We start from the raw sequence: 14,637 nt of genomic DNA, 5'->3' as shown, positions 1-14,637 counted from the left end.
TGTTGAAAAACTTAAATTAATCTACTAAAACGTAGAACGTTAAATTACTTTGTCACTCATTAAACAGCAACTCATGGATATCAAGTTGCATTTTCTTGATATGTAGGCATATATGACTAATACATTTGACAGTAAATTATAATCTTTATAATTAAAAATATTTTTGGAACTTGCAGCTAATGCATTATGGTACGCTAAAGTGGTTTCCATTTGTTGCTTTCACCGGAGTATCACCATCTTCTACTTTTGCTTGAGATTGGTTTTGATTTGATGTTGTTTGAGTATTGGTATTATTCGTATTTGTATTAGTATTTGAACCTGTAAAAGTTTGAAATTAAATTTCTAGCGTTATTGTAACAGCAGAGTCATTTTACATTTAAGAAAACAAATTACTTGGACAATATTTATATACTGGTTTGGACAATGAAGCATTAGATTTTGAATTTGCTGAAAAACTTCCTGGTCTTTTGACTGTTGCAAGAGTTCTATGACTTTTATTATGATTCCCAAATATAGTTGAATTTCCAAGACCATATTTTGGATTTTTCCTTGCAGGAGATTTCAGCCTATAATTTGTTCCAATTAAGCAAAATCTATCCGGAGGAAGCATAAGTCCACTTGCTGGTTTTATCGCAGGTAAATTAATACTATTCTTTTCTTTTGCTAGTTCTATCAAAACTTCTCTTGGAGGTGGGTTAGTAAAGGTACGGTCCAATCTGAGCTTAACAGCAAGTTTCACATCATCGACGTCGATAACTTTCTTCTTGCTGTGATTGGCATAAACTTTACTATCATCAAGAATTGATGAAACGTATCCTAGTCAAGAAAATTTTCATATAAATAATGCATTTAATAGAAATATCAAATTGAAGCTATACTTACTGTATGTGAATTCTAAAAGTTGATTGATTACTTTGGGTTCATAATCATTGATCCCCATGTCTTGCATTATAGAGGCTATTACTTGTGCATCTTTGGGATAATGTTTAGGATAGCTTGCTTTTGGTTTGTTGTTATCGGTCATGTTTGAATACTAAAAATTACAGAATGGTGAAATGAAACATTATTTTTTCAATGAATAAATAGCTTGCATTTTAAGATTTATTACAAATTAGAGATTTGAAGATGAATTAAAATTAAAGTGATATACACAATTTAAAATGTACTTCAAACTTGCACTTGAAAAAAGTTGAAATTCTTTTTTAATGGTGAAAAAATAAAAAAAGTGATATCAGCTTTCATTATTCCAAAAAAGGTTTTTAAACAAATGGTTTTGGTGCATGGTTTTCTTTTGGGCTCAAATTATGAATAAATGATTGGTTATATTTACCTATTTAAATCACGCAGCTTGATTAGTTTTGAATTAAATTATTAAATTGTAGATTGCAATTGACTTTTGTTCACTTGTTTCGACACTTGAGCATTAATACACAAAACATAAACACAAAGTCCGAACGTAAACAAATTCAGCGGCGGGCGGCGGCTAAGTAGCGGCAACTAATGAAACGCGCAATGCGCAGCCGGGGTGATTTTACCTTCCCCCACCAGTTTCCTATCCGCCAATTTCGAATCGCGACTTTTTTCTCACGATTCAAAAACATTCTGGTAAGTAAAATGAATAAAAAAGAAATTAAGCGTGTGTTGAGAACGATTATTATTTAGTTGCATCAACGCATCAAACATATTTTTAACAATATTTACAATAATCTCGAACTTATTAACATTTTTAACATTATTTACATAGTACATGTTTTAAGAAAATAAGTAGGTACTTTTTACATTTGTTGGTAGCGAACGGATCAATAGCGTCATCATAAAATATTTGTTTCTAGGACTAGAAAAGCATCGATCTTATTCTTAGCAATCAAGGTAACGAGAGCAAAAATAGTTTGTCGATTAAGAAACAGTAAATGGCTGTAATGGGCAATTCATCACGATGGTGTATTTTCTAACTCGTTCGTCACGATGCGTCCACATTTAATAATACTTATCAAATCACAGTTGCTGAGGAACCTGAAAATGCTCTCCCATAAGACTGCTGGAAGCGAGCTACCGATTAGGCTGTTCATCGCGCTCGTCGCTGGTTCGAGTAAATCTCGACGGGCCATGCCGTGCTTGAACTTTCGATGCAGGATGTGTCCGTAAATCGGAGACTTTCTTTCAGCTAAATATCTCGAGTAGACCATTTTGACTAATTTATCATTCTGACAAAGAGAAGCCATTTGGTTGGCATCTTTAAAGAGAATATCGTAGAGAGTGGAATTTTTCGTTATGACAATGCGCTTCAATTCCTCGACTTCCGCTTGACAGGATAAGGTGAAGAGGCTATGCCATCTGCCGCAACTATGGCCCAAAGCATTGCAATTCAACCAAATCCCTGAGCAAAAATGAACGACAAACGTGGTTAGAAAACAGCAGTCAAAGGAGGAGGGGATAGATGTATTGAATGGTAAAATATTACTCACGCAATTGCTCGAAAACTCGTATGATTTTGTCACTTATGTAATAATTAACGATTCTCATTTTTTCGATATGCGTGTAGAGGTACTCGTAGATAAAGTAGACGTTGTTCATCAATCTATTGGCAAAGTCGACGTCCTTGCAGGAGCTCTCGTAGAAGGCCGAGAGCGAAGTATTACCTTGGGCGTCCTCGATGTTGATGTCGCTGCCAAAGTCCAACAGCAACTGAATAACTCGCGAATTGGAATTGGGCTGGCTGATGGCGATGAAGAGCGGAGTTTTATGCTCGTCCACTGCAACGAGACAACGAGACAAAATTAAGCGAGGGCGAACAAAAGGGGGAGGGGTTGTTGGCTAGGCAGTACCGGTTACGCAGTCGACGTCGGCGTCGTGTTTGAGCAGGTACTTGATGAGCGACTCGTTGGCATTGGTACAGGCGTAATGCAGGGGGGTCCAGCCGCGCAGGTCCTTGGCGTTGACGTCGGCGGCGTGGTCGATCAGGTACTTGGTGGCGATCGCTCGGCCAAACTGCAGAGCCAAGTGGAGCGGGCTACAGCCTGGCCAGATGGCCGACGAGTCGTCGACTCTGCGATCCACCTCGATCTCCAGCTCGGAGAACAAGTCGGCGAAGTTCTTGCAGTCTCGCATGCAAGCCAAGTGGAGGCGCGTCAAGCCCGCCGCCTCTCGCTCGCAGCGGCTTATCTTGTCCTCGAGGGCGTCCAGCAGCAGATGCAGCAGAATCTCGTTGCAGCCGTTGGCCTGATCTGCAACGGACGCGATCAATGAGTTACAAGTTAGGCCAAATTAGGCAAGAAAACTCACGCGGAGGCAGAGTCAGGTGAATGGGGGAGAGGCCGGAGGCGTTGGTCTCGGCGGGATCGGCGCCAAAGTGCAGCAGCAGCTCGACGACGTCGCGCTTGTCGGCCAGCACAGCCAAGTGGAGGGCCGTGTTGCCGGGCCAGACGGGCGAGCTGTCCTTGAGGCGCAGGCCGGGGCTGACGCCGCGGCTTATGTACTCCCGGGCCATGGCCAGGTTGCCGCTCATGCAGCCGATGTGGAAGTAGCCGAGGCCGTGGCGGTCCAGGGGATTCTTGTCGGTTATCCGGGCCTGCTGGCAGATGAGCTCGACGATGCAGCAGTTGGAGCCGGACGAGTGGCCGGCGATCTGCTCGGAGGAGAGCTTGCCGACCGAGTCGAAGCTCGGCACGAGGGACGAGGTGGCGGCGGACTTGGCGCTGCAGGCGTCGATCGGCCCGAGCTCGTAGAGGTCGGCGAAGGGCCGCTCCTTGCTCTCGTACTTGCCGAACTTTTGCAGGCAGGCGATGTGGAGGGCCGTGTAGCCGTCGGAGGCCTGCTGGGCGTTGAGGTCGGCCCCGAACTCGATCAGGTACTTGACCAGGCGGTAGTGCTGGTGGATGACGGCCAGGTGCAGGGGCGTGTGCAGCTCGGCGTTGGTCGCGTTGAGGTCGGCGCCCCGCTCGATGAGGGCGCGGATCGTCCTCGAGTCGGCGTCCTGCATGGCCACGTGGAGGGGCGCGTAGCCGAGGGGGCTGGTGCGCGAGTTGACCGGGAGGCCGCGCGACACCAGCAGCTGGACGATCGAGGCGTGCCTGTGCAGCGCGGCCAGGTGCAGCGCCGTCCAGCCCTGGAGCTCGTGGGCCGGCCCGTCGACCCGGGCCTCGAGGTCGAGCCGGGGCGAGGCGAGCAGCTGCTCGACCAGCGACTCGGAGCCGCGCCTCGCCGCCATGTGCAGGCCGTTGAAGCCGCCCGGGCTCCGGAGGTTGGGGTCGGCGCCCGCCTCCAGCAGCAGCGGCAGCAGGCAGCTGTACTCGTTGGCGCTCTGCACGGCCACGTGGAGGGCCGTGTAGCCGGCCCAGAGCTGGGGGCCGCAGTCCTCGCGGATGGGCTCGTTGGGCCGGGCCCCCCCGGCCAGCAGCTTAGCGGCCAGTCTCGAGTTGTCCCGGGCGCAGGCGATGTGCAGCAGGCTCAGGCCCGACTCGTCCACGAGGTTCTCCTGGCTCTTGGACAGGAGGGCCGTCATGAGGCAGTCGATGGTGTACTCGCGAAAGTCGAGCTTGGCCGCCAGGTGCAGGGGCGTCTCGGCGCGCTCGTTCCTCGCCAGGATGGAGGCGCCCTTGCGCAGCAGCAGCTCGACCATCTCGATCTTGCCCATGAGCACGGCCAGGTGGAGGGGGCTGGTCTTGCCGTCGAGGCCGGCGTAGTTGACGCGGCAGCCCCGCTCGACGAGCATCGTCGCGACGCGGCACCGGTTGGCCTTGAGGGCCGACATCAGCAGCGAGTAGTCGATCCACTCCGAGTCGCTCGGCAGGCCCTCCCGGTCGATCAGCTCCTGCAGGTCCTCGATGTCGTCTCGGCTCACGGCGCTTTCCAATTCCGACTGAAGCCGCTGCAACATCCCCCGACTCGATGTGTACAAAAGCCAACATGTCTATGCCCTTCCCATTCGTTACGAACGAGCGTCACCGACTCGAGAAGGATCGAGCTATTCTTTTCACATTTTCGAGCTTCGACCGATCGTTATTTAAACTACCGGATTAAAATCACGCGATCGAATGAAAAATAAGAAAAGCGTATATTCAAACTTGTATTTATGTAAGCAAAAATTGAAAAATTACACAAATTTGCAATGGAGCAAGGGATAGCTCGAGATTTACTTTGGATAGAAAAATAAAGTAAATTGTAAAAATTCGTTGAAATCGATGATAGGTCATTACTTTGTTATTGAATTATTTATCGGTCAGTGGACGCGACGATCGTTCGATCTAGGTTCGAGATCGATCGTGGGGCTCGCACGTGCGTCGAAAGGCCTCCCTCCCACCCTCCTGCCTCGTGCGGCTGTTGTGTAGACTGGCTGGACAGCAGCGAGTTAGACTGTACTCGAATAGCTGCGCATTGGCTGATCGCGCGCCTCGACTCGTACTTGGACTCGATTTTCTATGTCATGCATCTCCTCGCTCCGATTACACAAAACTACCACCTACGCTACCTACAAATTCAATTTGACGTATCTCGACTTTCTCCAATGCCTTTTCCCAACTAACTTTTTTAATCATTCGATGCCGTGCGGATCGAGCAACTTGCAACAATTTATTTTCCCTTCAATTTGCCTACGTATACTCTCAAAGTTTATTCATTGCGAGCGAGTGGGAATCAACTTTGGATAATTGTTCATAATATGTGACGAGTTTATATGGCGAAAATGGCAAAAGACAAAAGACAAATGGTAAAGAGAAAAACTTACAGTCGTCATGTTTTCTTCATGATCTTGTGGCAGACGTTATCTCGAATGCATACATAAGAATAATAATAATTGACAGCACGAGCGACTGCCAGCGAAGGTTGATCCTGCCGTCATTTGGCTCTCGAGGACATGGACGCAGCCGAGCACTCAAGTAATTGGCTTTTCACTGGCAAAAGTAATTTTTCTCATCTTGTCGCAGCCAAGACGATTGGCTCGTTGCACAAACGAGACAGGCACTCGACGCGATGGACGTTATTCGCTCGGAGCGCGAAGCGTTCCATGTTTGCACGAGGCTGCGCGATAAGCGTCGATGTCAGCTGTTCAATGATGTTCATCTCTTTGCTACGTATAATGTATTATAGGTGCTATTGGAGTTAGGACTTTGACGAGCAGCTGCACTGGCCGCACCGACTGCACCGACTGCGTTGCAGTCTGCTACTGCTCGCGCTGCTACGAGTTCGCAAGAAGTTGCCTGCTGACGATCGCTTTCCCAGCCTTGCTATATAGCTATGTAGATGGCCCATTCTATACACTGGCACGTTCCCAATGCTATGTACATTGTGCTATACCAACGTCTCGCACGCTTATCCTTGATTCTAACTACTGAACGTAGTTGTTGGTGACATTGTACATCTTGCACCTATCTGCAACTCCCAACTACACGTCGAACGCGCAGACAATTTTAAATTTCGAATCTTTTCCTTTTTTTCCTGCAACTGTTTTTCACCTTGTAACTTTTTTCCCCCAGCAGTAACTTGAACATTTTATGTTTCATTTCGTTGCTTTAAAATAATCATAATTAGACAATTATTTTTTTTAACTTTTTTTTGTTTATTCCGTCTTCTAAATAATTCACCGTTTTATTTGAAAATCCTCATATCTTAATTTACATTATTGTTAACATGGATTGAAATAAATGCCTATTGAGAATTATGTTTGGACATTGGATTTGACAGAGAATTGGCCATGTGTATATCTGTATCTATATAGATTGTAGGCGTGTGTTTGTATACACTATACACATTAGACATCTGTATGAGTGTTCAAGATACATGTACACAAACTAATACCTTTTGGGGATTGTTACTCGACAAATAGCGCCATCTGAAAATGAAGTAGAAACTCTGCGCTGGACTTGATATACTTAGTATACTATAGAATATAGTCAATGATGTTGACTGTTGGCATTGTGTACACTAGTACAGCCATCAACATCGATGTATCATATCGTACATCAAGTGTAAAGACTGCAGAATTCGAGTAATCAAAAACACAGACGTTTTCACGAGGGAAGGAAAAACATATGGTCGTTAGCAAGTGCAGTGCGACGTATCGTTACAAGTAATAAAAGCGGAGCTCATGCTAAGCATCGAAAGATTCAATAAGCACAAGCTGTGGAGCGGCAAATCATCGAGTCTGACTTGCGACTGAGCAGAAATGGCGTCTAGTCGTCGTGAGTTGGGACTTGTGACTGTAGCTCCTCACTGATACTACCGTACAAATAAACATACAACCAATACATGCGAGAGCATCCCAAACGAGTGTGTGTATAAAAGTCGAGTCTGCTTTCAAGTGTCAACTGCCTAGTGCCCTGTGAGTTCAACAATTTTCCATCGACCAACACGTAAGGACGACCATGAGGAAGCAATGGCAGGTAGACGTTCAGTTTTAAGCAGTGCTGACTGTCTTGGAGGAGCAGCCAGTGAACCTTTCCGGGAACTTTTTGAGGCTTGCAAGACCGGTGATTTAACTAGAGTTAAAAAACTCGTTGGCTGCAAAACAGTCAATGTCCGAGACACGGCTGGAAGAAAATCTACACCTCTTCACTTTGCTGCGGGTAATTATACTTATAGTCATTTACACCTCTACGGGTACATTTTACTTCTGGCTTATTATTCTACAATTTCATATCTTTCATCGACAAATCATTTATTTACTAACATTAATTTTGTTACTTACCTGATACAAATTCCTGCAAACTGCTAATTTTTCCTATGGAATAATTTTTAAACATGTCTGTATATTTTATGATCTTCCATGTATATAAATTATTTTAATGTAGCAATAATTGAGAAGGAAAGAAATACCAATTTCTTTCCTAATTAGCTTATTTACTGACTATCTTAATGGTATATTATATTCCCATGACAGCGAAAAAAGAAATTTCTGAAATCAATTCTAAATTGTCTATGTGAGGTTGATCATTGTATGTTTTGAGGCATTTTATTGTCATACTTTCCAATCCTTATTTAACAGTAACATTTTGTTTTTGGCTCTGGGCTCAAAAATATTACGTCTGATTAAGTAGCACATATATTTTTACTTTAGATCAATATTCTAAACTAACTACAATTTGCAGGATATGGTAGAAGAGAAGTCGTAGAGTACTTACTTCTTGTTGGAGCATCTATACAAGCTCGCGATGATGGAGGGTTGCATCCTTTACATAATGCTTGTTCATTTGGTCACTCTGATGTTGTGAGACTTTTATTAGAAGCTGGAGCTAATCCTAATACACGGGATAATTGGAATTATACTCCACTTCATGAAGCTGCAATAAAGGTATGTAATGTTTTTGTTAAATAAAAATATTAGTTATACTTATTGATAGTTGATGATATATTTTTTAAATTTTAGGGAAAAATAGATGTTTGCATAGCTTTACTTCAACATGGAGCAGATCCAAATATTAGAAACACAGAAGGTAAAACAGCTCTAGAGTTGGCAGATCCTGTAACAAAACCAGTATTGACCGGGGAATATAAAAAAGATGAATTGTTAGAAGCTGCTCGTTCAGGAAATGAAGAGCGTTTGTTACAGTTGTTGAATCCCTTGAATGTTAACTGTCATGCTAGTGATGGACGTAGATCAACTCCACTACATCTAGCTGCTGGTTACAATCGATCTAGAATTGTTCAAATATTATTACAGAATGGTGCAGATGTTCATGCCAAAGATAAAGGGTAACTATTTTTCCTTATATATTGATTAAAGATTTTTTAATGTATTATCTCTTTATTCAAACAGTACTTTACTAATATTGATACATTTTAGGGGATTAGTACCACTGCATAATGCCTGCTCATATGGTCACTTTGAAGTAACTGAGGCTTTGTTAAAACATGGTGCAGCTGTAAATGCCAGTGACCTGTGGGCCTTTACACCATTACATGAAGCTGCAAGCAAGTCTCGTGCAGAAGTTTGCTCATTGTTGCTTAGTGAAGGTGCAGATCCTACCCAATTAAACTGCCATGGGAAAAGTGCTATTGATGTTGCACCTTCCCTTGAATTACAGGAGAGATTAGCTTGTAAGTAATTAGAGGAAATAGTATATTGGCTGAATTAATCAAATATTTTTACTTTTTAAAAATTGATGAAAAAACGGTTGGTATTGATAATTAAATGTAAATTTCAGATGAGTACAAAGGACATTGTTTGTTGGATGCCTGTAAACAGGCAGAAATAACTAAATTGAAAAAGTACTTATCAGTTGAAGTGGCTAACTTCAAACATCCATACACAGGTGACACACCACTTCATTGTGCTGTGTCATCACCCTACCCTAAGCGTAAACAAATAGTAGAGATGTTGGTACGCAAAAATGTTGCCTTGGATGAAAAGAATAAAGATTTCCTTACACCGTTACATTTAGCAACTGATCATTCTCACTATGATGCTATGGATATTTTACTAGCTCATGGTGCCAAAGTTGATGCAGTAGATGGACTTGGGCAGACAGCTTTACATAGGTAATTTTTAAGTTTTTCAGTGAGGTAAATGAAGCCATTTGAATTTTAATAATCATTTTTGTAAAATTGTTTAAGGTGTGCAAGAGAAGATAATATTCAGGCTTGTAGAATCCTTTTGTTATATAATGTTGATCAATCAATTGTATCACTGCAAGGTTACACAGCAGCTCAAGTAGCCACAGAAAACGTTTTAAAAATTTTACAAGGTAAATTTAATCTTTCAAATTACTTAGTTATGCAAACTAATGCATTTCTTGTACTAAAAAGTCGACCTATCGTTCAACATATTTATAAGTTGAATTTATTTTTAAATAAGGGCAAGAATTAAATTTAAAGATCTTATAAAAATTTATTATCGGTTACATAGTTTCTACGATACCACTGTGCTTTACTTTAGATCCACCAAATGGAGCAGAAGATGTTGAAGCTCAATTATTAGAAGCAAGTAAATCAGGAGATTTAACAGCAGTCGAAAGAATACTTCAATCTAATCCACACGCAGTGAATTGCCGTGATTTGGATGGTAGACACTCGACGCCATTACATTTTGCGGCGGGATACAATCGAGTTCCTGTTGTAGAGTATCTTTTAGCTCACGGTGCTGATGTTCATGCGAAAGATAAAGGGTAAATATGAACGATATATGATCGTGAAATCTTTACATAATATATTGAAAAATGTACTTTTTGGTATTGCAGTGGTTTAGTGCCTTTACACAACGCATGTTCTTATGGACATTACGAAGTAACAGAATTGTTGGTAAAACATGGTGCTTCAGTCAATGTGGCTGATCTATGGAAATTCACACCATTGCACGAGGCTGCTGCTAAGGGCAAGTGTGAAATAGTTCGTCTACTGTTGCGCCACGGAGCTGATGCGACCAAAAAAAATCGTGATGGTGCAACTCCGCTGGATCTTGTGCGCGAAGGAGATCAAGATGTCGCAGATTTATTGCGAGGCAACAGTGCTTTACTGGATGCTGCGAAAAAGGGAAATCTCGCTAGAGTGCAGAGACTTGTTACGCAGGATAATATCAATTGTAGAGATGCACAAGGCAGAAACAGCACTCCTTTACACTTAGCAGGTATATTTTTAGATCCGGAGTTCATTATCGGTTTTCGTAACTTTTCACGTCATCAATTTTTTCAGCCGGTTACAATAATCTGGAGGTCGCTGAATTTCTATTAGAGCGAGGAGCCGATGTAAATGCACAAGATAAAGGAGGTCTTATACCATTGCACAATGCATCAAGCTACGGACATCTCGATATTGCCGCATTACTTATCAAGTATAATACGGTGGTAAATGCTACAGACAAGTGGGGCTTTACGCCACTTCATGAGGCCGCTCAGAAAGGCCGCACACAGCTCTGCGCATTATTACTTGCTCACGGAGCGGACCCATTTTTAAAAAATCAAGAGGGACAGAGTCCTGTAGATTTGGCGAATGCAGATGATGTGAGAAGTTTGTTACAAGACGCCATGGCGTCACAGCAAGTTATAACTAGTATTCCACCCGTTGGATTGAATACCAATAGCTCCAGTAGATCACCGAGCAACGTTGCAGGTAAAATATTTACTCGATTGTCAACTTGAAATAATTCACTTTTATTACTGAATTGAATGTAATGGTTTATTTTACATTTTTCAGTTTCTCCTCCGCCGACGCTGAGTCAAGAAACGGTGATCATGCCATCAGGCATAGCCATGACATTATGTGTACCTCTTAGCCGTCCACCATCTTGTATCAATACTTTGAATTCAAGCCACGAGTCCCAACATTGTGCTTCTGAATGTTTAGAGTCAATAGCTAAGGAATCTGCAGCGATAACTGGTATAGCTAATTTTTTGCAAAGTCTAGGTTTAGAACATTTACTCGAGTTATTTGAACGTGAACAAATAACTTTGGACATACTTGCTGAAATGGGACACGAAGATCTCAAGCAAGTTGGAGTATCAGCATATGGTTATAGACACAAACTTATCAAAGGAATGGATAAATTTCTGAATTCATCGTCTAATTCTCTGTGGCAACCATCGATTAATCCTGGCACTTTACTCGTTGATCTTTTGACCGAAGATAAAGAATTTCTGGCTGTAGAGGAAGAAATGCAAAGTACCATTCGAGAACATAGAGACAATGGGCATTCCGGTGGCATTTTTTCACGTTACAATATTGTTAGAGTTAGTATCTGCTAATAATATTTTTTGAGTTATTAACTTATTGATATTTAATGAGTGTAATTGAAATTGTAGATTCAAAAAGTACAAAATCGAAAATTATGGGAACGATATTCTCATCGGCGTCAAGAGGTAGCAGAAGAAGTAGCGGCAGCGCAGGCTCCGACATCTCCCGGTACAACGGGACGAGTGAGCGGACCTTCGTCTTTATCACATGCAAACGAGCGTATGCTCTTTCACGGCAGCCCTTTTATCAATGCCATTGTCCAGAAAGGTTTTGACGAGAGACATGCATATATTGGTGGTATGTTCGGTGCAGGTATTTATTTCGCAGAACATAGTAGCAAAAGCAATCAGTATGTTTACGGAATTTGTGGTGGTACGGGATGTCCAGTTCACAAAGATCGCAGCTGTTATATATGTCACAGGTAAATATTTATGACTCATCAATTAAAAATTTTTTGTCTTTACTGCATATTGGTTATATATTTTAAAATTTCTTTTACTTAAATTTCATTACAGACATCTCTTATTGTGCCGTGTAACTTTGGGTAAATCCTTTTTACAATTTTCGGCGATGAAAATGGCCCATGCACCCCCTGGCCATCACAGCGTTATGGGTCGCCCATCTCAGGGTGGTTTAGCTTTTCCAGAATATGTAGTGTATAGGGGAGAACAAGCGTATCCAGAATATTTAATAACTTATCAAATTGTACGCCCACAGCAAGATCCAAATTCACTCGGTGAATCATCGGATGAACGATGATCGTGGATCGAGGGCAAAACTCTAGATATTGCTTCTGGTTTTATTCGACGTTTGTGCTGTTACTGCCAACATACTGCGACCCTCTAGGTAAAATACTAAACAATTTAAAGTAAATTTGAGCAATTTTCTGCATTTTTGGTAACTTATCAAGCAATAATGTGATAGAATACCATTAAAAATTTTATTTTTATTACATGTAATATTATAAAATAGTGAATGAATTTGAATCAAAGTAATTTTGATTACTTAAAATCGTGCGCTCTATGAAATTTCCAATTATTTTGTTGGAAAAATTTTTGAGTGTCCTCAGAAAATTAGTGGAATATTCATTATTATTTAGCATTGTCGAAGAGAAATTATATGAAATTAAATCTCTGGTGTTACGTTTCTTCATTCTTTAAAAATAAGCTTTTTAAGAGTGAAACTACTTTATTAACATCGTATTATTTTATCGCATATCTTGATAAATTTATTATTATTTTCGATTGAATTTATAACATACACATTTAATTTCGTAAAGTTGTATGACCTTCAGGAAAACTTGACAATATTCACAGCAGTTTAACGCACATTCATTGAATGATGATATGTTTATTAAAAATAGGCTTCCAAATAACTCATTATAAGAGTTTAAGCTTGATTTCCAACCATTCTTAAACTTTTATGCCAGGCAAATGTGAAATTAGATTAAATTGAATCTACTAATTAAATTTTGTCCAACATAATCTTTATAATATTTGAATAGAAAAGCAAAAAAATTGTACATAATATCTGATCTTTTGTAAAAATTTCGATTAGAATAGTAAAATCAAGAAGAGACTTTTTTAATAGAAGCAACTGTTCTTTGTATTATATCGATTAACACAAAAAATATGTTGTTACATAGTGTTTTTTCCCCTGATAGTTAATTTATTCAAAGAAAAAAATATTTTTTATCATCACCAATGGTATCGAAAAATATACACGTGCGTCTATCTTTGCTTTGTTTGAAAAAATGAATGTTTCTGAAATGAAAAATACTGTACTGTTATTGGTACAATTTTAACAGTAAAATGATTCCTAAAATAAATCTTGTGTTTGAATAAACATTGAACTTTAAAAATAAATTCATTACTCAAACTCATAATTAATTAGGATATTGTATAGAAAAAATAATAAAGTCAATGATTGTCTTTAATCTTGGTTGTTATATTAAAATAAATCATGATTTTGTATTCATTATTGAATAATGTTAACTTATGTAATGTAGTAAAGTTATTTTGCTTAGCAAAGGCTTAGGAAATATTTAATGTGTAGATATATGTATAATAGTAATAATCTATATCTATTGTAAAAATTTAATTTGGTGTCAAACACTGCGTTAAAATTGTTTTGGATATGTATAATGGTATTTGAATTATTTTATGAGACTATATGTACAAAGATGCAACTTTTTGAAAATATAGTTAATAATGAGTCAAAGACTGCGAGGAAAAGTGTCGATACTTGTTATGAATTATTAAATAAGATGATTGGTTGAAAGTTATACATAAATATTATTTATTTTGTGATTCTTATTACGAACTAAAATTGCGTTAAAACTTTTTAAAATGTGTCGTAAATTTCATTTGTCATAATATCATATCCATCTATTAATGATGTATATTCTTCGTATTTAGATGTTTATTTCAAATTAGTGATTTTTCAGATATTGTGAAATGAATTTTAAATGTAATTCTTTTAAATTCTACTTAACTAATGAGCATTTAATCACTCGATATTGTGATTTATTGTGTAATGATTAAGCATTTGATAATTGAAACTAAATTTATTTAACGGTTAAAAACTCTATTTCAGTCAAATAAATCTTTGAATCCATTTTCGTGATGTACAAATTAATATTTGAAAAGAGAGTAAATGATATGAGAATATGATCGTAAATAAAGTTCATCAATTAGTAGGCACATTCATAGAAGAAACTTTTAATTTTTATGTACAGTCGTAAAGTCGGGTTCGATGTAGCAAAATGATTATGCTGTATAAAGTTTATGGACGAAATTTGACTTGAAAGCTATTATCCAGCACTAAGAGCTGAATTTAATATTTCTCGCTTTATGAGGTGTTGATACGTTTGAAATTAGTTTGAAAAAACTTGATGCTGTTACAGCATTAATGTTTGCATAAATTCAATCCTCTATGCATTATTTACAGGTATAATTATAAAAATAGGTACTCAATCAT

The 14,637-nt window shown here is 39.9% G+C and overlaps 3 protein-coding genes across 4 annotated transcripts; 1 reads left to right on the top strand and 2 right to left on the bottom strand.

Annotated features, from left to right (window-relative positions):
- Positions 1–75: 75 nt before the first annotated feature.
- Positions 76–1,527, bottom strand: LOC106658339 (transcription initiation factor TFIID subunit 9B-like). Its single transcript, XM_014380242.2, has 4 exons — positions 1,331–1,527; positions 883–1,033; positions 394–816; positions 76–318 (listed from the first exon to the last, which is right to left on the bottom strand). Exons 2-4 carry the CDS (start codon positions 1,022–1,024, stop codon positions 185–187), a joined length of 699 nt encoding a protein of 232 aa, XP_014235728.1. The 5' UTR covers positions 1,025–1,033; positions 1,331–1,527; the 3' UTR covers positions 76–184.
- Positions 1,528–1,630: 103 nt separating this feature from the next.
- On the bottom strand, positions 1,631–6,619 carry LOC106658420 (ankyrin-2-like). The gene is made up of 5 exons (XM_014380376.2): positions 5,723–6,619; positions 3,283–4,867; positions 2,826–3,224; positions 2,466–2,753; positions 1,631–2,377 (listed from the first exon to the last, which is right to left on the bottom strand). Exons 1-5 carry the CDS (start codon positions 5,729–5,731, stop codon positions 1,932–1,934), a joined length of 2,727 nt encoding a protein of 908 aa, XP_014235862.1. The 5' UTR covers positions 5,732–6,619; the 3' UTR covers positions 1,631–1,931.
- Positions 6,620–6,861: 242 nt separating this feature from the next.
- LOC106658419 (tankyrase) lies at positions 6,862–14,007 on the top strand. Of its 2 annotated transcripts, none has more exons than XM_014380375.2 (12): positions 6,862–7,559; positions 8,082–8,284; positions 8,360–8,685; positions 8,777–9,030; positions 9,138–9,471; positions 9,547–9,677; positions 9,869–10,097; positions 10,170–10,555; positions 10,621–11,037; positions 11,122–11,654; positions 11,727–12,079; positions 12,174–14,007. In XM_014380375.2, exons 1-12 carry the CDS (start codon positions 7,370–7,372, stop codon positions 12,415–12,417), a joined length of 3,600 nt encoding a protein of 1,199 aa, XP_014235861.1. In that variant the 5' UTR covers positions 6,862–7,369; the 3' UTR covers positions 12,418–14,007. The 2 variants fall into 2 exon arrangements, with proteins under 2 accessions (XP_014235861.1, XP_023313871.1); XM_023458103.1 differs by having other exon boundaries at positions 9,839–10,097.
- Positions 14,008–14,637: the final 630 nt, after the last annotated feature.

This window comes from Trichogramma pretiosum, unplaced genomic scaffold, assembly GCF_000599845.2.
Source record: "Trichogramma pretiosum strain Unisexual culture from Peru unplaced genomic scaffold, Tpre_2.0 scaffold70, whole genome shotgun sequence".
In the NCBI taxonomy this organism is placed as follows: domain Eukaryota; kingdom Metazoa; phylum Arthropoda; class Insecta; order Hymenoptera; family Trichogrammatidae; genus Trichogramma; species Trichogramma pretiosum.
Note: the sequence above shows the minus strand (reverse complement) of the source record. Positions and strands in the feature narration are given on the sequence as shown.